At 42.2% G+C, this 25,703-nt stretch overlaps 1 protein-coding gene across 1 annotated transcript in view; it reads left to right on the top strand.

The window, feature by feature from the left end:
- The window catches only part of FGFR2 (fibroblast growth factor receptor 2), an 84,272-nt gene that overhangs the window by 50,242 nt on the left and 8,327 nt on the right, over positions 1-25,703 (top strand). Inside the window, 8 exon segments of the mRNA XM_009881656.1 lie at positions 2,004-2,194; positions 4,839-4,983; positions 7,143-7,360; positions 16,287-16,438; positions 20,218-20,339; positions 20,972-21,082; positions 21,847-22,037; positions 25,535-25,657. Of these exon segments, the coding sequence (XP_009879958.1) occupies positions 2,004-2,194; positions 4,839-4,983; positions 7,143-7,360; positions 16,287-16,438; positions 20,218-20,339; positions 20,972-21,082; positions 21,847-22,037; positions 25,535-25,657 (1,253 nt within the window).

The following is a 25,703-nucleotide window of genomic DNA, read 5'->3' as shown; positions in this document are numbered from 1 at the left end:
GAAATGAAACATGAGGCCTACTGACTTCTAAAAACCATTTTAAATAACATTCTCTAAGGTTTCATTTTATACTGAAGGCAGCTGTAATAAGTTTTGGAAGATGGTGTAAGGTTTCTATTAAAGAGAGATTTTTGCTTGCTGTTTTTGTACCCAAATGAAGGAGCGAGGGAGATGGAATTAGAGCTTATTTAGTATAAGGTGAGAAACTAAAAGTTCTCTCCAGAACTGTAAAATAGTAATTTATATGTTCTACTGTAATTTACAAATTAAAAAATATTAAACTGTTCCTAGATCTTTGAAAATGACACACATAGCCGTGGAATAATTTAGTAACTGCAACACAAATGCACTTTTGCCACAAGTAAAATAAGACTGCTGCTTTGTAGTGTGCTGCCAGCGTAGCCTCAGTGAATAAATTCCCAGTAGATGTTTGCTGCATGCCAAATATATTGGACTGTATAAAAGATCCCATTGTTCCATGGGCATCATTATTTGCTATTACACTCGCAATGTTTGCTTGTGAAACAATTTATTGGAAACCAGTATGTTTAAGAAGGAACGCTTGATTTGAAATTCAGTTGATTTGGCTTGTAACGTCAAAGCTTTTACAGTGTACAGCCTCTAAAAATAAATATTTAGGTCCGCTGTTTTTTGATTTGTCTTCAAAAGAATTCCTGGAGCGGGGGAGAGAAGGGACAGCTCGGGCTGGGGATGGGCAATGGGCTTCTAATTCATGTGTTGAAAGTATGTGTAGGTCAGTATTAACTTTGCATTCTTATAAAAAGAAACGGGCGGAGTTAAATTGGCACGCAGGAGGTGGTGAGCTCCCAACTAGGCTGGCGAAACTGCAGCTCGATGGAGGTTTTCTGGGGAGGGTGCTGTTGTCCACCCCGCTCGCTGGATAATAAAGCCATTTGGTCACCAGGCTTGGCATTTTGAGGACTTTCTCCTATGCCGTGTTGGAATGAAAACTTTGTATGCTTTGCCCGCTCGCCTTTTCCAGCCAAAAGAAGGGCTGTTGGTGGCCTGGGAGGTTGGGAAGCTGGCTTGTGCCCTGCCCACCACCCAGGAGATGACAGCAGCTTTTAGATGAGGCGTAGTGAGGGCGGTGGGAAGGTGGCCTGCTGGCACAGCGGAGGTCCCCATTGATGCTCTGCCCAAAGGCTCTGCATATCGCATCCACGAAACTGGGCTGGCAGCGCTGGCGGCGGTGGCTCCCCAGGTACCCAGATGGCGCAGGGCACGCTTGGTATTTTCAGTGATGTAAGTTTGACCAAGAACATTGGGTAAACACTTAAGCAAGTCCATTGGTTCTCATTAAATACACTGCGTTTTCCCCAGAGAACTCTGTATTTCCCTGTGTCCTGCTCAGAATTAGAAAGAACTGGTGTTTCTGCTGCTGTGTCTGGGTAAAGCAGAGAGCAGCTGTGGTGGTATCACTGGTCAGAGTGTTTTGGGAAGTCCAGCTGTCTGGCGTGTGCATCCTGCATGAGGGATATCAGTGCTGAGGTTTCCACTGCTAGTTTTGAAGAAGTCCTTTTGGTTTATTTTAATATGTTAATCATTTTTAAAAATTAATCCATAATCTTTCTTCGTCACTTGTGGAGGTTTAGTCCAATCAGAATGTTTCAAAACTCAGACGTAGTTATTACAATAGCTCAAAAAAAAAAAGGGTATATTTTACTTAATTCTTACTGAGTTGAACTATGAAAAATGCTTAAAGTTTTTAAGCAGGGTTTCTCCCCTCCCCCCAAATAGCTATTCTTAATATTACAAGTGTAGTGCTCAAGTCATCTCCTTTGAACTGTAGTTTTTGTTATACGTTTTGGCTGCAGTGTTATTTCGGAGGAGTCAGCCAACAGGCTTACAGGGCTTTTTGGCTCGAGTTCACTTACAGTTTTCTTGGCAGCTCTGCTTATTTATGCATCTTTATTTCTCTCTCTCTCTCTCTCCCCCTCTCTCTCTTTTTCTCTCCTTCTCGCTCCCCCTCCCCACCCGATCAGAGCGATCCCCGCACAGACCCATCCTCCAAGCTGGCCTCCCAGCAAACGCCTCTGCAGTCGTTGGAGGTGACGTTGAGTTTGTCTGCAAAGTCTACAGCGATGCTCAGCCTCATATTCAGTGGATAAAACACGTAGAGAAGAATGGCAGTAAATACGGACCAGATGGACTGCCGTATCTCCAGGTTTTAAAGGTGAGGCTTTACAGACGCCGGCGATGGTGATGACTTCTTTAAAGCGTTGAATTTATTTGATGTCAATCCAAGAATTTTGAGATCTGAACTTCTTTTGAGAATGGAAGTGTTTATGTTACAAATGAAATAATGAGTTAGATAAACATTTGGTAGTCTAAATGCTAATTGTGTAGACACTTTTGCTCTTTTTTCACTTCCGTGAAAGTCCTTTATCTCTGAATGTTTCAGGCGTGACTTATTCAGAAAAAAATGAAAACCCTCTTATAGTACGTCATTGACATTTACGTTTTGGTAGACCGTGTCCAAAACATCCCCGGGGGAGAATCTACTCCATTTCTCTCACATTTCTTCAACCTCTTTATTTCAAAGTGATGTGGCACCTGCTGCTGAAAGCGTGTTGGCAGGGTTGGGTTTGCCGGATGCTGAGCCTGCAGAGGTGTCCGTTTCTCATGGGCACGTGGCGGCGTATCGGTGGTGTCCTTCCTGCTGGCAGGCGTTTTGAGCAAGCCTGACTGAGGAAACTCCAAAGTTTTCCGAGCGGGGTGTCATTGCCATACCCCACTGTGTTGGCAGGCGGGACAGCCAGCTCCATACCACCGTGTTCCACACAGCCGGTGTACCAGCCCAGGTGCTTATTTTTTCCCCCGATGCCGCTGTTTTCTAACTCCTCGTCTGATGTTTCAGATTTAAAAAAGCCAACAAAAAACCCAAACCAACCCCAAACCCGCAATGGTTTTGATGCTGATACCTGTATGAAGCGGAAGGTGTATTCTTATGTCATGTTGGTGGTGGGACCGTAGACAGATTGGTGTCCGTTTTGGGCAGCAGTGACATTGTTCTCCTGTGTTATTGGTCTATTCTAGCATTCGGGGATAAATAGTTCCAATGCTGAAGTGCTGACACTGTACAATGTGACAGAGGCGGACGCTGGAGAATATATTTGTAAGGTCTCCAATTATATAGGGGAGGCCAACCAGTCTGCCTGGCTCTCTGTTCTGCCGAGTATACAAGGTAACAACGTTTTTTAAAGCAAGCTGGATGTAGAAGCTGGAAAAAGTGGTGCTTTGGGAGACTGCAGGCAGCTTGTAGGATAACTCTTTGGCCTTGTGGTATATGTGTAATCTTCCTTCGGTGATGCAACTGGTATTACACCAGCAGCCATGGAAAAATTCCCACAATATTCCATGTGTACCATAAGCACTGGTTTCTGACACTGATCTTTTTTCTCTCTTGTGTTTGGTGTCTTTGTGTCTGTGTGTTTATGTCTAGTTCCGTTGTTCATTCTGCATACTTTGCAGTTCACTTATAGAGTACTCGTTAAATAATGTAACTATGACCTAATTAGTGTATGTTTATATATATGCATATGTGTGTGTGTATATATTAAATGTTCACATAAATACCCACTGAAGCATAAGTCAGGTCAGTTTAGTCACTTACAACTTCCCACGTCACCTGCGACTGTGCAGTGCTGGGAGAGTTTTCCAGTTGTTATTCACCCGTTATTAACTGGGTCATAACCCATCAATACCAATAAAGACTGGCAACAATGCCACTACAACTCACAACTACATTTACTTTAAAAGGGTCTAGTAAAAATGTATTTATTCCCTCATCATGTACTTCAAAGTAACATTTTTTGAATGGAACAGAGACAAAAAGCAGCAGTGATTTCTCTAAATCTCCATCATAGAGATCTTGACACTGGTGTCCTGCTGCGCCCGTCTTGGGACAGCTGGAAAGTTCCAGGGCTAAGATTTACTCTATTTGTACAAGTTTAGATAATCACCGATGCACTGATTGGTTTGGTGCATGATGACTTGTCAAGCCCCAGATTTAGGTCTGGAAGGAGACTAGAAAAATCCTTCCAGATTATTATTTTTTTAAAACTCTCTCAGATTTAGAAAAATATATTTTATTTCCATCTCCTGTTTTTTTAACCTTCAGGGTCCAGTTTTTCTCCACATCTGAGAGCCACGGCTGATCTTTTTTGAACAAGACCTGAGCTACCTTCCTGCTTCTCCCCACTGTGCTTCTAAGCAAGCCACCAAACATTACCAGACTTCAGATTAAACTGAGGTTTGGCAACACTACACAATGTCCAACATTTAACTGTAGTGCAGTGGGTGATGCAAGGATCATACGCTGCTTAAGACAGCTACTAAGTTGTGTCTTTTGGAGCAGAATTCCCCACCCCCCCCTTTTTTTATACTTTCAGAGTGTATTTTTATAGCAAATTCTTTCCTCTGAGACAGGTAACTACATGTGAAGGAGCCTGCGTTCTGTCCTACTTTTGTTTTCTCTTTGTTTTTCTTTCAACTTCCTTTTATTAAAAAAGAAGAAGAAGAAACAAAACAAAACAAAAAAAAAAGCCTTGTGGGTTAATTTTTCCATGTCATTTGATTGCATGCATGTTTAGGTGGTGAGTTTAGGTCTGGTGAAGGGTGTCGATTACTTTCTGAGGTGAGCTGGGACCTGTTGGTAAATGCCTTTTAGGTGAGGGATTGTGGATGGGGAAGGAGCTTTGCATCTCTCCGCCTCTGCCTTTACAAAGTGCAAAGCCCGGTGGCTCCATCTCCCTATCCACAAGAATTCTCTCGATGTCTAGCTTTTTCTCTTGCTTCCCTCTTTTGTTTTTTTCTAGGCTGCCGGTGTTAACACCACGGACAAAGAAATTGAGGTTCTCTATATACGGAATGTAACTTTTGAGGATGCTGGGGAGTATACATGCTTGGCGGGTAATTCTATTGGGATATCCTTTCACACTGCATGGTTGACAGTTCTGCCAGGTATACACTGCTCTCTTTTCTGTGGTTTTTCCTCTTTTTTTTTTCCCCCTTGTTGGTTGCTGCAGAATTAGCACGGCTTCTGTCTCAGAAAAGGAATTTTACAATGATTTTTGTTTTAAACACGGTAGTCCCAAGCCAATGAATTGTCTTGAAACATACTTGCAATTCCCAAAATCTAACAACAAAAAAAGACGGGGGGAATGTGTATTGCACTCAATTGAAATATTTTTGCATCTGTTAAACGTTCATCAGAAATGGTAAGGAGCTGCATTTCCTTAGCACTTCAGTGACAAAACAGAAAATCAGCACAAAAATCATTGTAAACTTTTTCAAGCGGAGGAAATTCAAAGTTTCTTATGAAGCTTTGGGAATAATTTGGCCACGGTCATGTACTGGTTCATCAAAACACCTGAGCTGTTTAGTGTGAATAAATTCACTTTTACTTATCATCCAAATCTCTTGTGGGAATTCAAATTGTAATGCCAATGGATCGTGTACAGAAGCAGTGCCTTCCATATCTTGGGAATCGGCTCCGTGCATCTTTAAACATTGCATGCTCTAAGAAAACAAGTAGTCGATTGCTTTTACTGCAAAGCATGTCTTGCTGTTCTGGGGTTGATGATGTTTCTCTCCTTAAAAGAAACAAACATCAATGTGCTTTATTGCCTGAAAATTGTTATCAGCTGTTAGAAGATGTAACCGTAGTTGGTTTTGACACTAGTCAAATTTTCTCATTTATAACTGTTGGCAGCTGCCTTAGGAGTTCCTTTGAAAAAACATGAACCACCTGAGGTTTGCTGGGTCATCTTGTGCTTACCATTTATTCAGTGTTAATCCTAAGTAAAAGGTACAAAACCCGCATGTGCCTATTGCTGAGGTTCATATTACAGGAGTGAAACGTTCCCACTTTCTGCAGATAATTTCTTAACCCTTTATTAAAATATATTAAACAAAGCAACTTTATTACCTCTCACTCTTACATGACCACTGAGCCCGCGTGGTCTGTCACCGAGCAGGCAAAGCGGCACTTGTGTAGAGCTTGCTTCTGCTAGCGGCATTTGCGTTTGGCAAGTGCTTGAACAGCATTTTTTTTTTTTTTTAAAAAAAGCTATTTTCTTGAATGAAATCTTTTTATAAGCCTGGAATGAGGCACAAGAAAATTTCAGCTTGAACATGCATCGCTTGCGGAGTGACCGCTGATTGCTGTGGAATGCTGTTTATCCTGGAGGTTGAATCCCAGATAAGGGATTAGGGACAGTGTTTGCACATATAACTGTCTTGAAGATAATTTCAGAATGGTTTCAATCAGACCAACAGCTATGTAGAGCCGCTCCCACTAAAATCTAATCTCATAGACTGGTAACCACTGATGAGGTTACTTGAAATATGCAGTCCTCACAAAAGAGGACTCATTAATTAATGTAATGCTAGTTATGCTTGCGTTATGCTTTTTAACCCGACACTGGGCTCTTCAAAGGACCTGTGGGGAGTTAGGGCACCCGCCTTGAACCACAGCGAGTTAAGCAGCTGGGCCACCGGGTCCTCGAAACACTTGCAATCCCTAACCTGAATTTAGAAACGTGACGAGGGACCGATTCATCCTACCTTCCCTCTGTATTTGGAGATCCCAGTGACAATTTTGGATAAACAGGCAATGCAGACTCAAGCGCCAATGTCTATTTGCTAATTTAAACACTTCTAGGCTAGCTAATTCAATACTTTCAATGTGTCTTTATGTGGTTAAAAAGAATTACAGTGCTTTTGAAGCTTGACTTGAGCAACAAAATGAACGCGAGCCTAGTTTGACCACTTCAATTTTTTATTTTCCTCTAAAATTATGCTTGATCATCCAGTATTTCAAGGTGTGTGTATCTACCTATCTAGGCAGACACATGTATGTGTCTATGTATGTGTACACTCACGCACAAGCTCACACTCAGTGGCAAACTGAGAAGTCAAAGCAGTAATCTAGAAAGAGGAATTACTCTCAGATTGCAAGATGGCCTAAACATCCACAGTATTCTGTATGCCACGCAGTCACTGCGAGAATCGCTGATATTTTACCATTTCATGTTGTTCCAAGCACTGTACTGAACTATGCTTGTACCGTGTGCTAACTCTGTGGCATGATTGTTCCCTCCTAAAAACTTCCAATCCAGCTCCTGAAAAAGAAAAAGAATACCCGACGTCTCCAGACTACCTGGAAATAGCAATTTACTGCATAGGGGTCTTCTTAATTGTCTGCATGGTGCTGACAGTCATCCTGTGTCGCATGAAGAACACCACCAAGAAGCCCGACTTCAGCAGCCAGCCCGCTGTCCATAAGCTGACAAAGCGAATCCCTCTGCGCAGACAGGTAACAGAAAGTAGATAAAGAGTTTAAAGAAACTTTTTACCAACCAACTAAGCCAGCACGTCCTTCCCGTGAATGCTTTGGAAAGGGGAATAAATAAGCATTAAACCAAATTGCAGTCGGGGTGGGATTTAATCTGGCACCTAGGGGACTGGTGTGGGGAGAAAGTCCATCTTGACATGGCAATGTGTGTCTCAAGGCGAGGAAATCAGGGCAGGGGTGTTAGAGGAGAAATGGGAAAAATGGAATATGGGCTGTATTAGCAGTCTATAGATGGAAAAAAATGTATTTAAAGTATTTTGGGGCTCGATCCCACAGCTCATTGAGGTCAATGGAAAAATTTTTACCGACTTAATGAACTTTGGAACAGAATTCTATTTAATTGTGTGTTTATAATGTTTCTAAGGTGACTATTATTGTGGTAACTAGGTACCAGATACAGAGAGGTATTTTTCAGGAAGAATTTTGAAGACTGAGGGGAGGGCATTTCATAGCCGAGCGTCCAGAAACCACCCCAAAATAGAAAAAAGACTAATAAAGTAAAAATAGGGGAGATACTATATCAGATCTCGGACAGTTTGATTAAGATGCTGATGCTTTTGAGTGAGGAACAAAAGCAAATGTCAGATTTGAAATGCACACAACAGTGTCACATAAAATACATTTTTCAATTGCTCATGGCTGGCAGTGAGTGTTTCTGGGGAGGGCAGTACCACGAGCAACAAACCAGCTGAACGAGTAATAGGCCTTTGGCTTTGTCAGAGGCCACCCCTTGCCAAAACAGCCTCCATTCCCACATACTATCCTCTCCCGAAAGACTTGTTTCTTTTGAAGCTGGAGTTTAATATGTTGTGATTTTTTTTTTTTTTCTTCTTGCAGTAGGTCTTCAGGATAGACCTCTAAACCCACCAGATCCACCCCCCAGGTTCAGCCCTTGTGAGGTGGAGGGGTGTTGGCATCTGAGGCTTTGGGTCACCCTCTTATTCAAAATTGGGACCATCTGCAGGGCGTTGGACCCAGGCTGTGGTCAGGGGGTTTGGATCTGAGGGTTTAGTTCGGTCCATCTGCACCACGAATAGGTTGCGCAGAATTTCTGCAGATTGTTTGTATACCCTGTCCAGAATATTATAACTACCAGTAATACATGTACCTTAAAAATAGTTCTTCAGTGTAAGTAAGTGAAATATATGCACAATCGAGCAAAGTTAGAGTAGAACTTGGTCTTGGGATTTCGGGCGTTATTACTTTTTTCTGAACCCTTTTTCAGGGTTTCTGAATCTCCATGGTTAGAAATACAAGAGAGAAATCCCTCTAGTAATGCTTTAGCCATCTTCCTCTAAAGTGCAGTATTTTACAAAAGCTGAGGTGGGGGATGTGAACTTTGTCTGATATGAAAAATACTCGGTTTGTTTTATGAGCAAAAATGTTAATTCTTATTGACTTGGCTATTTTGGGTTTTTTTTTTGTTGTAATGTTATGATTTTGTTCATTTGCTTGAGGATCACAGAGAAAGAGAGGGACTTTTGCTTCTGAGTATATGAGAAAGACTGATGAGAAGCCCTTGGCTCAATTTACACATCTCTATGGCTAAAATTTGGTGTAGCTTTCTGGACAAAGAAAAGGCTTTTCAAATGTTATGTACTAAACCAGAGAGCGATACATATCAGCTGCTTATATAAAAGACATTTATTAGATTTCTGCCTGAATATAAAAGCATCATAATGACTCAGAGCTAAGTTGACGGCATAAAAAATACCTCGGGTTTGGTGTGAGCTCAGTTGTGTCAGTTGGAAATGGCTCCTCAGGGGGAGACTGTTATTTCATTGTGTGTGACAGCAGTGCCAACCAATGCCCTCAGTTTAGTTATTTATCATTAAATGATGCAATATGGACCTTCTCCAAAGCTATTGTTTTTGCAGAGGAAAAATAATTCTCTGTCTTATAACATGCTTGTCAGACCGGATTTTTTTGGTTTATTTTGGTTTTCTAGATTTTCTTAGCAAAAACAGCATTTTTCTTTTAAAAGTGGGAATAATTTTTTGAAAACCAGTACATGTTTTGAAGTGCGAATCCTGTTTCAACCCCTAAGCAAAAATTCCACTAGTCTCAATTCTCCCGAGTACTTTTTTATTAACAGGATGTTCTCATTGAAGGGCTCTCTGCTCTCCTGTCTTCACAGAGGGAAAATATAACTACTATAAGTGTTAAAAGAAATCTGTATTTCTGTTTTGATGATTTCACTAATTGTTTGTAGTAGCTTGCAAAGGCAGGATGAGACGAGCAGTCCCTGAAGACTTGCTCATCAACAGTAAAGATTCCTTAATTTTTCGTCTCCTTGATTTCTAAAGCTGCAGCAGTCGTTTAGCTTCTGCATCTTTTAAAGCTGGTTTTGGATTTCAGAATCGTTGTCACAGATCAAGAATTAAAAAATAAGTCAGGAGGTGTTTTATTTAATGGGAGTGTGTGTTTCTGGATTCTTCAACTTGGTTTGTTTTGTTCTGCCGCCAGGCTTACTTTTGTGTTTCAGTTTATTTGTATTTCAGAGGGTTGTATTTAAAGCATGGCAGGGTTTTGTCACTAAACCTCTATTTATTGATCACAGAAAGTCCTCTCTTGTTTGTGTGCTGGGGGGGGGGAGGAATAAAGAAAGTGGCCGAGTTGTTGAGAGGATGGGTGAGGGCGGGCAGGGGAGATGCTTGTGGCCAGGTATAGTCTGTGTGAGCTGGGCAGAGATCTGGGGCTGGGTGATGGGATTTGGTGGAATTCCAGAGAAATGAGGCCATAGATTGGGGAATTCTTGATACTGTTTTCGAAGCCCTTTGCTGCTGGGTCAAGCTCCCTAAGGATCTGGATGTGAAAATAATCCTGGTTCGCGAAGAGGCGTTCGCATGACTGTGATGCCATCTTGTCTAGGCGGGATAAGAGTCTTGCTGAGTAACATATGGTTTGGTTTGCAGGCCTGGATTCTCCTACACTATTTAGTCTGAGCTACTACAGGATTTTATCATTCCCCACATGCAGGCATTTTTTTCCTGCCAAAATGTGGTTCTTTTCACATTCGTAGGAAGGGTCACGATGAAGTCAGGAATTATCAGTTCCCTCCCCCTACAATCCTCAGCCTCGCTGGGATCTGGTATTGGGTTTTGGAAATGGAAACTGCTCACAGGGAAATCCATCCAGCAAGCAGTTCCTTTTCTTTTATATAAAGCTGAGAGCTGCAGTGCTGTGTTGGTATTAGCTATGTTCTGCATAGCAGTCCCAGCTCGCAAGAGAGGGGGAAGAAGTATTTGTGGGATTGAACATTGCAAGATGATTTGACAGGTTCTCTGAACCAGAAGGTAAAGAGTAGCCTTCAATAGGTTATACATCTATTTTGTAGAACTTCTGTTTGTCTTTCAACAAATAAATTATGATTAGACAAAAAGACAGTGCTGCGCTAGTGGCTGTAGAAGGTCCCATCTCTTGTGCCTTGCCCAGTCAAAGTCAAGTACAAGGGTTTGTCATCACTAGACCGTTTCATTAGTGCTGTCACAGTTCATCTGTCAAATTTGGACCCCCTCAACTTGGGTGTATATATGTGTCTTAAATAGGGGAGGAATGATTTCTTATGCTTAGTATTTCAAATATATTCCCATCAATTTATATCTACTGCAGTTGTTGGTTCTAATCCTTCATACAGTTATAATGAGGACATTTGTGATGAGCGGAGACTGATTGGTTTAAAGTAAGACTTAAGCTCACCGAGCAAAATAGCTAATTCAAACTGATGATGGGAGCTGGAACCTGAAAAAAAGAAAAGCAACCTGGAACAAGTGACGTAACATAGTATTTCACATAGTATTGAGCTGTAAAAATATCATTCATTTTAAAGAATAAACTCTGAAATACAAAGATGATTACACAACTTGCAGTAGGATGTGTTGCAAGGCATTTACCTTAATATATATTTTAGTTTCTTGTGTTATCCTTGGATTTCTGCATATGGAAACTGTTGACTTGCCTAGTAGGGCTCATGTGCTATTTTGTTGTATAAGTGTTTCTAAAGGAGCACTTTTCTTGAAGGGGTTGTGCTTATGTGCCTGTGTTTTAAACACCACTACTTGCATTAGGAATACATCATTTTCATGTATTTAATCATGTTTCATGCATTTAATCTTATATTTTCCTAGATCCAGACACTCAGATGGACCGTTTCTATAAACAGCTAATAGCATTACTTACTAATTATATTTATATAGATATATGCATATGACTTCAAATTAACTTTTATAGCAGAGCCTTCAAAAAGACTGACAAATCACTGCATGGCTGCTAAAATCTCACAGCATGAGTGCCAGAACTGACAGATCTAGGCTTTGGGATACGGTATAAATCATCAGTAGAGGAAAACACCCTTCATAATCAATTACAGACAATTACACACTGCTCTGCAGCTGATTTTGCCACATGGCATTTAAAGATTCCAGCAAAGATTTGTTTGTTTTAAATGCTCCACTGCTTAGAAATGCTGTAAAGCATTATCTGAGAGCTGATTAAATACAGTGTGTTGGCCAAAGGAAAAATATCTTGTTAAAATGGGGACATAATAATGCATTGGTGCATGAGCTTTGGACACAGTGGGCTTTTCTCCTTCTGAAGTGCAGATATGGAGCTAAAGATCTGCCCAAGGCCAGTACTTTTCTTGGTTATGGCCTCCTAAAAGTAGAAAGGAAGCACACAAAGAGTATTTTATGGTGGAGGTCTACCTTCCTGTTGAGGTTAACATGTACCACAATAGTCCTTTAAGTGTTCTGCTCAAGTCAGGCTGACTTCTGCCTTCCTTATTTTAATTAAACACTCAAAATACCTCCTTAGTGTAGCGTCATCACTGAAAACAGGCATCACCAGCACAGTGAGTAGACCTTGAAGATGTCTAATTCACCTACATCAGGTGCCCTTCCTTCCTTCTCTGCCCTCACCGTGCTTTGTTCCTTTATCTTTGAGAAGTCCATGTTAGTGAGCTGGGTGATTGCCCAAGAAGTTCATGCATTTTGACTATGTGTTCAGCTGCTGCTTCTTGGCACCTGGTAGACCCAAAAGTGGTCCTGGAGTCGGTATATTGGCCATGTACAATGACAAGCTTGCTGCAGAAACTCAGTACGGCCTCTGTTGTGCCTGTGTCCTATGTATCTTGAATCTTTGCATAACTGAAAGCAAACAGAGCATCCATACACTTCAGAGCCACTCCACATGCTGAAAGGTGGGGTTCGTGGCAGGAGTGTCACTGGTTCCTGAACCGGCGTGGTAAGGGGTTGGAGGGAGCAGTACTGCAAGCAGCAAGCTGGAAAAAGGCTTTCTGTATGCTGTTACTTAAATGTATACATGTAGATTAAAGTTGACCATGTCTACTGACCTTGGAGTAGGTAGGGTTTTCCTCATTGTTTTATAGTGCACTCTAAGGCAATAAAACAAGATGCTTAAAGGATGAGTTGAAAGGTTAATTCTTTACTATTGCAGAAAAGGTGAAAGGCCATTTTGAAACAGAAAATCTCCTCCAACCACAGGCCAGCCTGGGTTGGCTTCATCTTTTCTGGAGCAGATTTTTATAGCCCTTGAGCTCCTGTAACTCCTTGCACTGCTCCAGTTAATCAATCAGAAGAATATTCCCTGGGAGCGCAGTCCATTTTTCTTCTCCCAGACACTGAGTAGTTCCTCTGGATTTCTCATCATTCCTATCCACGTTAATGCACTTTGCTCACCTACAGCATCTCTGGCCAATCATCCAGTTATCCTGTGAAGTAAACATGTGCAATTGTGTTAAAAGGGAAATTGGCAGAGTCTTTCATCTGTTTTTTCTATGCGTTATTACTATTTAACTTCTGTGTTTGAAATGCATCACCAGAGTATTTCAGTTTATTGCAAGTTTACATTTATAGGTTTTAACCATGCTAAGACTGCTGAATTGTGAGTGTAAGAGCTGGTGAGAAGATGAAACTCTGGCAGAGATCTGAGCAGTATCTAATACAAATACTGTATTAATGAAAAAAAAAAACACCAAAAAACCAGAACATTTTCATTTGGGGCTATTTCTGATACTTAAAGGGTATCATCTAAATTTGCAGCTTCACTTCCATGCCTTCCTGATGTCCCATGAAAACAATGGCTATAATGATAAAGGAAACTGAGAAAGTAAAGGCAATGTTAATAAATAAATTGATAAGTAAATCAGGACTTGAATCAAGATCTTGGTAGAATGGCTGGTGGGTGGATTTTTGAAAAATGAGGAAAATGGTCACAGAGAGTTCCTAGTAGTTTTGCAGTGAGATTTAAAAATGGAAACCAGAAAGAAATTAAATTCGGGGAAGTTGTGGGGGACAAAGGAGGTGCCACATTGTCCATGGAGATTTGCTGAGCTAGTTCATTTCATGATGCATCATTTTTAAACTGTAGTGAAATAATGAAAATGAACAAAAAATAAGTAGAAGTCCAGTTCCAGCCCGGGTTCTCATGCTGACCTTCCATGCAGCTCTGAGTGAGCAACTTGGCTCCAGCAGGTGTGTTCTGCTCTAGGCTGGGCATAGCAGCATCTCTCTCAGAATCGTTTAGGTTGGAAAAGACCTTTAAGACCATTGAGTCCAACTGTTAACCTAGTACTGCCAAGTCCACCAGTAAACCATGTCCCTCAGCACCATGTCTACCCGTCTTTTAAATCCCTCCAGGGACGGTGACTCAACCACTTCCCTGGGCAGCCTGTTCCAATGCTTGATAACCCTTTCTGTAAAGCAATTTTTCCTAATATCCAATCTAAGCCTCCCCAGATCTTCCTTCTGGCCCTTCTTGTAGATGGGCATCACAGTTGCTAACCTCCAGTCAATGGGGACCTCCCCAATCCTCCCTCTTGAAGGCCTCTGTTGAGTATTCACTTACTGATTTATTTAGAGCTATGTAGTCTGCCTTAATAGTAGTTTTCTGTTTGTATCCCAAGTGTTCACCGTATTTATTAGGCTAGAGGAATGTGCCAGGTACTTACATGTGCTGAAAGTAAATATTAACATTAACGATGGTTGGATGGACTAAGGGGAAAGCAGTTCACCTCACTTGTTTGAATGGGTAGCCTTATTTGTGCGGTTATACTCTCTTGTTCCACAGATACCACATCTCGCATGCAGAAGCTGGAGCTTCTGATATCGAGAAAGGTCTCTCAGTCAGCTGCAAAACTGATTACCAAGGTTAATTTTTTGATAGCAGTCCTTAACACTTTCTTCCTTATGAAACCTCTTTCCAGTCTTAATCTCTGGTCATAGAAAAATGTGTCAAGAAGCCAACCCCATTTGATGAGATGGGTTTGAGCATGTCACCCTGCGAAAAGATCTCTCGAACAAAACAGGTTGTCAGAGTCATGATGAGAAACTCTTTTGAGCACCTTAGCCTTGTCTTGTCAAAATACATTGTGTAAGAGCGTGACATGGTTGCAAAAGCCTTTCAGCCCCATTCTGAGGAGCTCGAGTAATTCCGTGGGCTGAGACACTGTAATTGTTAATTGGACTTGAAATAAGGGAGCGTTAAGTTGCGCTTATCAGGTGTCAGAGAGACAAGAGGATTTTGTGTTCATGTCCCTGTGTGTCACTGATTTGCACTCTAATGCTATTAGGATCTGTTTGCTTATAATTGCTTTTTTTATCTAGTGAGACCTCTGGAACAAAATTGTAGCCTGGTGGCACTTTACATAAGCAAACCTGGTGTCAAAGTTGACTCCAGGTGATGAGAATGAAAATCGAGAGTGGTAGTTATTCTGATGCTCTAGGCTTCCAGCTTGGGGACGGTCCCAACAATGCTGGCCAAGAAGCACCTCCTGCCGCCTGCTGTGAGGACAGGTACCAGCGATGGCATTGTGAAACAACCTTCGTCCCGCCTTGGCTGCCAGAATTGGGCTTGGCCAAGACTGTCATGGCCTGAAGAGAGAAGGAGGATTCACACTTAAAGGAGGAGACAGAGTGGCAATACAAGCGGTTTTGGTTTGTGTTTGTATTCCCTTAAAACTCTGAGGTCAGCAGACAGCAGGCTGCTGCTTGCAGGTTTGAGGAAGGAGCCTCGTGGAAGACAGACCGTTCACACCAGGACAAGTTTTTTTACATGGATGGAATACGTTTTGTTGTTGAGGCTGATGAGAAATCATACTGCAAAGTGCATTACATTTCAAAGCACTGCCCGTTAAATTCTTGTTATGAACTTTTCTCCACATTGCCTGCAGAATCTTTAATTAAGAATGTAGTTAACGGAAAACGTAAATATCCCCCAATTATTGCGATGGCTTTTTGATGCTTTCAATATTGAACGCTTAGAAAATATGTGAGCGAATCCAGCATTTTCTACACAGTAAAACGCATGTGATCTTGATCATTGGTGCTGATGAAAAGTACATGTGCCTTTGCAAAATTACCGGTTTTCAATTAAAATTTGAAAATTTCAATTGAACAGTAACACCAAAAAATAGCAAATTGTGTGCTGATTCGGGAAAAGAAATGGTGACACAGACAACAAGAAGTGAGTGGAAGAAGAGAGCTTATTGGTAACCTCTGCGCACAGTATAAGCTGCCCACTGAGGTATTTGAGGGTGGTGATATAAATACTCTCAGTTGATTAAAAAAATATTAATTTGATAAACAAAAAGAGACAAAAGTTTATTTAATTTATCTTCTGAGTGCAGGTATTTAAAACTTAAGTGATTTTTGACCAATGGGACAAACTTACAGCCTTGGCAGCAATTAGTCAGTATTGTGCTTTCAAGGGAGGGTAAGTGTGTGAGAACAGTGCACTAGAAACAAGACTGTAGATTCAGCCACTTTTTCAAAATACCACTGTTCTGAGCTGGCTTGGTTATCAGGTACTGGTGTTTTTCAGGCATTGGGTCAAGATTACATCTCTGCCTTTTTTTTTTTCCTCCTTTTTGCATGTTGTATTGCAACCATAGGTGTCGGCCGACTCGAGCTCCTCCATGAATTCCAACACGCCTCTGGTGAGGATAACTACTCGCCTCTCCTCTACTGCTGATGCCCCCATGCTGGCAGGAGTCTCGGAGTATGAATTGCCAGAAGACCCAAAATGGGAATTTCCAAGAGATAAGTACGTAGCCTGTTTCTCTTAACACTACCTACACACATCTGAAAAACATGACACAGTATGAGAGGAAATATCTTTCCCAATGTCTCCTAGGGTTTCTTTAGTTAAAAGAAAATCTCAATTACCTGAACCTCCTCTGAAGATCAAGATCGAATTCAGTTGTCTGAAATCAGTCTTTTTTTAAATAGAAGCTGAATTTTTTCTGCCTGTATACTGATTTTATTTTCAGATTTTGGGTAGGTTTTCAGATACTCTGCTGAAATCTAACTCCTCTGTTACGAAAGGAGTGAATCTGAATGTTATTTCAAAAAGATATATGATTTAGACTGGCAGAGATGCCCACATGCAAGCATTATTGAATGGCATTTGATATTTCCCCAAGCAATACCTGTGAGCATTAAACCATGTTTCTTAGTTGAAATATTAAACTTAGTTGTTTAATATTTATAAAACAGGTAATAAAATATCATGTAGGCGATAAAGTCTAGAATATGGTATTAAACAATCTTTTCTTTCTTTCATGACCTTCTGGCTAGGATTTTGTGTTGATTTTGTAGTAGCCTGTATTAATGAAGATCGTGGCTTTTGATTTAGTGGTATATTTTGCATATTGTGTACATATATATACAACTTCTGTGGCTTAAAAGTATTAGGTTTCAAGCAGAGCATACTGAATCTTGATATATGCAAATTCATATGGCTACATAATATTTTCTTCAAAGTCTGTTGACTAACATGCAAAATGAGCTGCTGAATAATCTAATTAAAGCTGTAACCATATTTCTTAATATAAAAAAGACATATAAAAGGGAGAGAATATTAACACAGGTAGAACCATGATTATATATTATAGTACTAACTTTAAGAAGTCTTTAGGTGGCTTCGTGAAAATAGCACCTTTTATCATCAACAGTTCTCTTTCAAAGTTCAGCGTTGTAACTTTTGGATAGAAGAGCTGTAATTGTGAACCTTCTGACAACTGTTCTGGAAATTATTTTAATGATGTAGCTGAAAGCTAGTGCAAAATGCTGTAATTGCCACCTGCAGTATTCTAGTCAACAGTGGGGGCCTGTATATGTACTTCTGTCAGCCCGTACCCTGGGGGGATACACTAAATGCGGAAAATTTTAGTGCGCTAAACATTTAAAACCAGCATTCAGCACAAATGTAGGTGGAGCAGATTTGCAATGAAAGGAGGCTATTTAGAGGCAGTTTATTAGGTTGGGGGGCAGGAGGCACACAATGAGGGGCTTGTTACGTTAGTCCTAGCAGGGCAATAGCACATAAATTAACCATTTTCCAATGCAAATGTTTGTTCTCTGCCAAGATCCTAAATTCAATTTTAGTTCTGGAGAAAATGCGGGATGACCTCAGCATAGCATACGCTGCCCTTCAGTCTTTGCACCTTTTTAAACTCGCGTTTGCTTTAGAAACCAATCCAAAACAGCTTGAGGAATTCTCACTGAGGCGAAGACCGCATTTGACAGGGAGTCTGCGGGCTGCCCTCGGGAGGAACCACCTCTTGCTTCTGTCTTGTGCCTGAGCAGATAAGCGGGGTTTTCAAAACACTTAGCCCTGGACTAACACTCTTCTGTTGGTGGTATGGCAACCTCTGCCTGTATTTCACGGGGGAAGACAGAAGTCCATGCTTTAAAGAAACGAGTCCCTATGTAGATCATATCACAGAATGGTCAGGTTTGGAAGGGACCTCTGGAGATCATCTCATCCAACCCCTCTGCCAAAGCAGGGTCACCTAAAGCAGGTTGGACAGGAATGTGTCCAGGTGGGTTTTGAATATCTCCAGAGAAGGAGACTCCACAGCCTCTCTGGGCAGCCTGTGCCAGTGCTCTGTCAGCTTTTCCTCATGTTGGGATGGAATTCCCTCTGTTACAGTCTTTGCCCGTTGCCCCTTGTCCTGTCACTGGACACCGCTGAAAAGTGTCTGGCCCCATTTTCTTGACACCTGCCCTTTAGATATTGATAAGCATTGATGAGATCAATATCTGTGAATCCTGCTTTTGACCATGGAAAGCCAAGACTTTAAGAACTCACTTACGAAAACGCTTATCCAAATCAGGGCCCTACACTGCATAACATTAGCAGCATCAAACTCACTGAGCGCCCTCCCGGATTTCTGCCGTGGCACTGCTTCTGGACATTAGATGATATTCTCTGTGAGTAGAGGAGCCCAAATATGGCCCTTACGCACCGAGGCTGGAACCAAAAAGATTTTGCCCAAAGGCTTTGAAGTTTCTTTTTTATTTCATCTCTTCATCCTCATGAAGTTGAGGTTGCCATCTCTGTGCCTGTCTGTTGCAGCTGAGCAGGCTTCGCCACCAGGGATATGCTCCACAAAATGCACTTTGCATAGCCCACCTAATGACTGCTCTTTTTAAAAGGTTTCTTAGGTTGAAACTGTGATTTTAACCGAGTTCCAGTTTCCCCCGTTCTCTACTTCCCGCTGCCTGAGCAGAGCCCGAGTGCTGCAGATGGGAGGCATCTTCTGTCACCCTCATACATGACACTTGTGGCAGCAGAGAGCCCCAAAGCCAAGAAACATCCCTTGCGCTCGACCCAGCTGGGGGGAAACAAAATGTCCCGACTTGCCCCTTGAAGGGTCACAGCGCTGGAGGAACGTGCAGGGGATGTCAGCCGAGCGAGGAGGGGAGGCCGTGGGGAAGACAAGGCGGCTGGCGGGGACGGCTGAGGCCTGCCAAGCGCGGTGTCCCGTGGAGGCCCTGCCTTCGTGCTGCTGCCCGTGTGGGCAGGCATGGCGAGGGTCACCTCGGCTGAGCCGCTCTGGGATGGGCAGTGGAACCGCGGGGCTGGTGGCCCTGGTGGCTCCTGGTAGCCATTCTGGGCTCATAAGCGTCCCGGGTGCCTTCACCTGGGCTCTCATGGCGGGCGCCCGTTCCGAGCCTCTGCCATGTGCTTGTCACCGGCCTCTTTTCCCTTCCTCTGCTCTCGTCTTCATCCTCTCTCCTCTCCCCCACCAGAAGGCAGCTGTCCGGGCACCTCATCAGCCACACGACGGAGAAATGGGTGCGATAGTTACCCGCAGCTGTGCCCAAACACGGTGTCTACTGACTCGTTGGCTCTGTTCTGTCTAATCCCTTCAGTGCAAGAGATTGTTCCTGGCCTGTGGCCCCAAACAGAAAGCAAGAATATGAATTTTGAGCTAAAATTAAGCTGCTTGAGAGCACATTTGATTTTCCTTTCTGTTTGCACCGTGCCATTGTATCACAGGAGTTAATAATATCCCCCGGCTCTTAATGCCACCCTGTATCACACAAATCATCAGCTGCCTAAAAGCGACCACGTGGCAGCACACACAAAGAAACTTTTCTTTCATCCCTTTGCAGTCAACATGAAAAAGAAGACAACGAGCGGCCGCGTTATGCTGACAGGAGCAGCTTGCGTGTTGCTGGCTGCTCCTGAATTTCAGCCGTGGTCTGATGCTTTCTGAAAGCTCTGCCCCTCCACGCTGTGTCTCGCTGGCAGCCGTCGAGCACGGCTTCTTATTACAAGGAGAGGGGGAGCTTAAAAGCTGGGTTTAGCATCAGATCTGCCCGTCTGAGGTGGTGCTCGTCTATGCCATCCCTAAGAAAACACACTGCGGCGCGTGTGAAAACTGATGCGTGCCTGGAGTCTCATTAGTTCCATGCGATAAATGCTTTGCGCTGCAGCAGGTTGTTGAAAGCTTTTTATATTTAGCCCTGGAATTTCACTGGCTGCATCCCTTCACCAGATACCCTGCACTGATCTGCTGTTTACACCTCCAGGCTGACGCTGGGTAAACCCCTGGGAGAAGGTTGCTTTGGGCAAGTCGTCATGGCCGAAGCGGTGGGGATTGACAAAGACAGGCCAAAAGAAGCGGTGACTGTGGCAGTGAAGATGTTGAAAGGTAAGAAAATTGGGTGATTAGGGATCAGAACGGGTGATATGGCAGTTCTCATCCACGAAAAGGTTCTTTTGTGGCATCTGAACTCTGTCATCATGGTGGGGGTCAAAGAGCACATAGCTGACCTCAGCCTTCAGCAGTTTGGGGTGTAAATCTGCACCCTTGACAGCCTGTTTGTCTTGAGCAGGGAGTATTTAGGAGCCAGGAGATGTATTAGCATCGTGTGGGTCTCTCTGCTTTTAGTTTAGGTCATGTCAGAAGCTGTCCATGTGTAGATCCTAGCCCATTCAGCCCAGGTGGTTGGCGCCTATTTATTTTGAATTTAATTGGAGGGCTGGTTTGCAGGAAAGGCATAGTTATTGGAGATTTGATAGCTAAAGACGTAATTTTTATGTGCTGTATTACTCTGTTGCCTCTTAACATATAACACTAAAGAGATGATCACTCTACAGAGGTTGGAGACTATTTTTTGTTAAGGATATAACATATGGCTTTGTATAATGTGCAGTGTATACTGGAAAACAAATCCCATATTCTGCATTTTGAAGCAATGGTGTTTTACGACAACTGGTGAGCCTTAGTGAAGTTCAGGCTGGCACGCTAGAAAATGTGAACTGAGCTTGTGTCTTGTACAGATGATGCTACAGAAAAAGATCTGTCTGACCTGGTGTCAGAGATGGAGATGATGAAGATGATTGGGAAGCATAAAAATATCATCAATCTCCTTGGAGCCTGTACCCAGGATGGTGAGTAGAGAAAAGAAAGTAAACCAGGACTTTCCAACAGGTCTGCACAAGTCTCATTAATCATAATTTTTCAAGAGTTTTTAAGGAAGCGTTCATGCCATGATCGGATTTTTAGATATTTCTCTAGCTTAGCAGCAATACTTTAACTTCTGTCTCTCATTATACTTGCAGCTTTAATATGAGAAAGGTACTATATCATATGAAAACTCTCTAATCCCTTGCTGTAGGGAGAAAAAGGCATTTTACAGGGGCTTTACCCACGCCTGTTGTTCTGAATTGTCCGTCCTGCTTTAGCAGAACTTGTATCCCATGACATTGAAATGAGCACTTTTGCTCTCTAAAGACCACCAGTGTTTTTATTAAAAGCTAATTACGTCATGTAAAGTGATGCAGAATGGCACAAAACTCTGGAAATTAAAAATCTTAAGAAGCACTTTCCCCTTGTTTGAGATCTCACGGCATTTTTTGATGGAAAATGCTTGCTTTTCAGTACATGGCATGGTCTGGAAGGAAAAGGCACTGGGTGAGGGTTTAGATGCTTTCAGCCACCAATTGTTGCTCTGCCACTATCCTGCTGTGGAGCTTTGGGTCGGTCACTTTGCCAGGTCCAAACCTCCTTTTCTTTCAAGTTGTGCTTGCTGATTTCACAGTTAAACATTTATTCATTCAGTTCATTTATTATAGAACGCTGAAAGCTTCTTTACATCGAAACATTTCCCCCTTTGACCTGACTCCAGTTGTCACACGGTTCTGTTTATCCGAAGGTCCATTGTACGTGATAGTAGAATATGCTTCCAAAGGAAACCTGCGTGAGTACCTGCGAGCACGCCGCCCCCCAGGGATGGAGTATTCGTTTGATATTAACAGGGTACCAGAAGAGCAGATGACATTCAAGGACTTAGTGTCATGCACATACCAGTTGGCAAGAGGCATGGAGTACCTGGCTTCACAAAAAGTAGGTAGAACTCAGCAAATACTGCACAAAGCACATGGTGCTTATTTGTTCGGCGCATTTTTTTAGTTTGGTTTTGTTCTCATCTCGTTTGTGTTCCAGAATTTGCTGGGAGAAGGACCTTTCTCAAACGAGTTGCACAATCCATACTCTTGAAAGTCAGTGGGAAAATTCATAAAGTTTTTAATCGCTGTTTAATGACATTGCTAAAATGAGGCCCAGAATGGATCATGTAAAGTAAATATTGCGTACATATCTGCTCTTTGAATTCATAAGCACAGGTGGTCACTTGATTACACAAGTCACGTTACACTCCACCCATGAGACAGCAGGCACCATTTGCCTTCTGTTTCCAGTCAAATCGACCAAATCAGCTCACGTAGTGATGCAAAATAAATGAATTCAGTTAGTGAAAGGATTTACAGAATGATAACAGGCAGAGTGGAGAAGACCACAAGATGCCAGGGCAAAAATTTTAAACACAAAAGGCAAAAATAAGTGGAGTGAATTAGTCACTGTGAATTATGCGCTTTACTTAAAACGGGTGTTTGTCAGGAGACCAAGCTTCTTGAAAGAATTTATTTATCCTGTCCTGTCCCTGGACACTCATTTCTTCAACTTTTCTTCAAACATTTTTTTTAACCCATAATTTGATTAAATTATAGTTATGAAACCTTAAATAGCCCTGTATAACTAACTCTGTAAACATATTGTGGCTTGGTGGACAAGCAATCATGAATACCCTGGGTGGTGTTTGGACCCAATGGCTAAACCAGAGCACCAGATATTGATGATAAGTGCTTCCTGCAAGGAGTGGAGTGGTTAGTGGGATTTATACCCATTTCCGGTTGTGTCCACTCCCAAGTATGGAGCTGTTTTTAACGAAAGACCAGAGCTGAGTGTAAACCTCCAGTCCTGTTGTGTGGAGTCAGGATTTTCTTACAGCTTTTCTGCACTTGTAGGTGTTATGGGGAGGGGGAATCAAGGTCTAATTTTACCTTTATTCTTTTGTTTTGAAACAGCAATTCTTAGTGTGGTAGGGTAGACAGGGTGACATGCATGCCACCGAGACAAAATCTTCTAATGGCGAATGCATGAGTATTGTATTAGGTAGAGCACCTTGGGATATCTCTTTCTAAGATTAATGAAACATTGCCTGGCAAGGAGCCATGTCGCAAGAAAACAGGACTGTTGTGAATGGAAAAAGGAAATCTTTTGATTGGCAAATCTTGAGAACCGGCATCCTCCTGAGAAACTCTGAAGTGCTGCTGTAGGACACTGCCAAGAAGGTGTGAGCTTGCACGGACACACGCGGCAGAACCATTTCATCCTTGATCCAGTTCCTTTGCAAAAACACTTGATCAGCGCAGCACCGAGCTTGACAGAGTGTGAGGTGTTGCACAAGGCAGAGGGTGGAGAGAAAACAAAGGCAGCACATAGTAAAACTGCGCATTCCGGTTCTTCAGATATCGCACCATTTCTGTTTGTATTTCACTACTACTTTTCCCCTTAGGGATCCATTTATTGAGCTGGAATAATAAGAGAGCTGGTCTTCTCACGGTATTTTCATCATGCAGGAGCTGTGAGAAGGCCAGTGTTCTTGTTATTTCAATCCAATAAGTGGTTCACTGAGACCTCAAAAAAAGAAAAAAAGAAAAAAAAGCAAGAAATATGTAAAGAAGATTTTGAGTGCCTACTTTTTGCCTTACAAAAGGTTTTTGCCTTACAAACAACTGTGCATCGGAAATGGGATGTTGTTTCTAAGTTGGATGGATGCTTTTTAAAATTCTGTTGATGTGACTCCTCCATCGTTCCAGTACTGCACAAGAACCACAGGGGTGGTTCAGGGGTCCAGATACAGGGGCTGGCCCAGATCACTGCAAAGAGGCAGCAAATTGTTAGGGCCATAGGGTCAACTATGAAACCTGTCAGATATGGAAACTTATAATGGCACCATTTTGAAGATAGGGAGAGTCTCAGCTGTAAAACTGTTGGGTATGAGAAAGCAGAAATATACTGACAGAAGATACCAGGGTTTGAATCATTTGGTGTATGCACTCAGAGGTGTTACATGCCATTTGAGGTGCTCTGTGGTACCCCCAGCCTGCCACTCTGTTGTTACCAGTAGTCTCATCAAGATACCTTGGATATCGTAGGTCATCTCAGATGACAAATGTGTACTTCTATTTGGGCAACTGAATTGAGTTCTTGGTGTCTCAGAGGATGTTCTTGCAGGGTTTGAGAACAGGGACAGGGAAGCAGGAAGGCTGGCCTGTGTTATTTCTGCTACCGTAGCGTTGCTGATGCTGAATTAGAAGACTGATTTGATGCTGAAAGCATGTGCTGTTGTCTGGTCCTGCGCATGTGAAGGCGTTGCTGGAGCAGGTTTTTCCTGGCAGTTCCCCATGACTAACCCGGTGAGGAGCAGAAGCTTTGTAGGCTCATTTTACCCTTGCAGGATAAGAGATCTCAGAAAATTGCTGGGGCAAGTTATAATGTGAGAAAGAAATTGGCTGTCATACAGTTTTTTGTAGTGGTTCAGTCCAGCATGTCTATGCACATGCTGAAATAAAGAGGACAACATAAAGAGTAATCTAAAATTGAGGCAGAAAAAAAAAAGGGGGGATATTTAACTTGAAAAGAAGTACAATATCCTGGGTGGATTCCAAATGCGATGTTTCTTACCATGGCCCTGCTGCCATCAACCCTAATAAGGCTGCTTGAACACAGGAGTAATACCCAGAGAGTCACAACGTCCTTTCGGTGTCAAGAATCAGTTGCAAGTTTTCAGGATAATGCTGACACGAAGGAAAAATCTCTGAGGAGAGAACATTTTTAGCTTCAGTATCAAAGCTGTTTAAAAAGCCAACAGCCCGGCCCAGATTGTGTTGGTTTGTTTTGTTTGTTTTGGTTTGGTTTGGTTTTTTTAAAATGAAATTGTTATAGTCTCATGGCTGAGGTAAATAATGGACACTAGACGTGTAGTTTAAAATTATATACTATGGATATATCTCATATTAAGGTCTTTTATATTAAAAATGGTTGCACTGATGCAGACTGTTAGGTTTTAGCTCTGGTGAGGTGACACAATTTAAGAGAAGCACCTTATTAAAACCCTCATTAACAGTATTTGTAATGAAGGTGCTGCAATACCTGTACCTGGGCATGTGTGATGGAGAGTGAATCACAGACAGCGTGGCGCAGTTTGGGTCACCACCCAAGCTTTCATCCTTAGCAAAAAATATAAGTCTTAAATAAACCAGGCTTTTCTTAAGAGGCTTCTTAGGGCCGTTGTTCCAACTTGGAAGCGCCAGCTGAGGGGATGGATCGCAGTAATTAAGACAATAGTATTTCACAGGCTTGTGGTAAATGTGTGACTTTCCCACCGTGTGATTTAGGTTGAAATCTGTAAAGGAGACTTAGTTCTGGCGTGGAAGTAATTTCACTTTTACAGCACTTTATTTCAGTGGGCCTTTATTTTTTTTCTCTTTTCTTTCCAGTGTATCCATCGAGACTTGGCTGCAAGAAATGTTTTAGTAACTGAAAATAATGTCATGAAAATAGCAGACTTCGGTTTAGCCAGAGACATCAACAATATAGATTATTATAAAAAGACTACTAATGTAAGTGGATGGTTTTCTTTTCTCTGGAAACAAGTGTTTCTTGCGA

Source organism: Charadrius vociferus, unplaced genomic scaffold (genome assembly GCF_000708025.1).
Source record: "Charadrius vociferus isolate BGI_N301 unplaced genomic scaffold, ASM70802v2 scaffold282, whole genome shotgun sequence".
In the NCBI taxonomy this organism is placed as follows: Eukaryota; Metazoa; Chordata; class Aves; order Charadriiformes; family Charadriidae; genus Charadrius; species Charadrius vociferus.
Note: the sequence above shows the minus strand (reverse complement) of the source record. Positions and strands in the feature narration are given on the sequence as shown.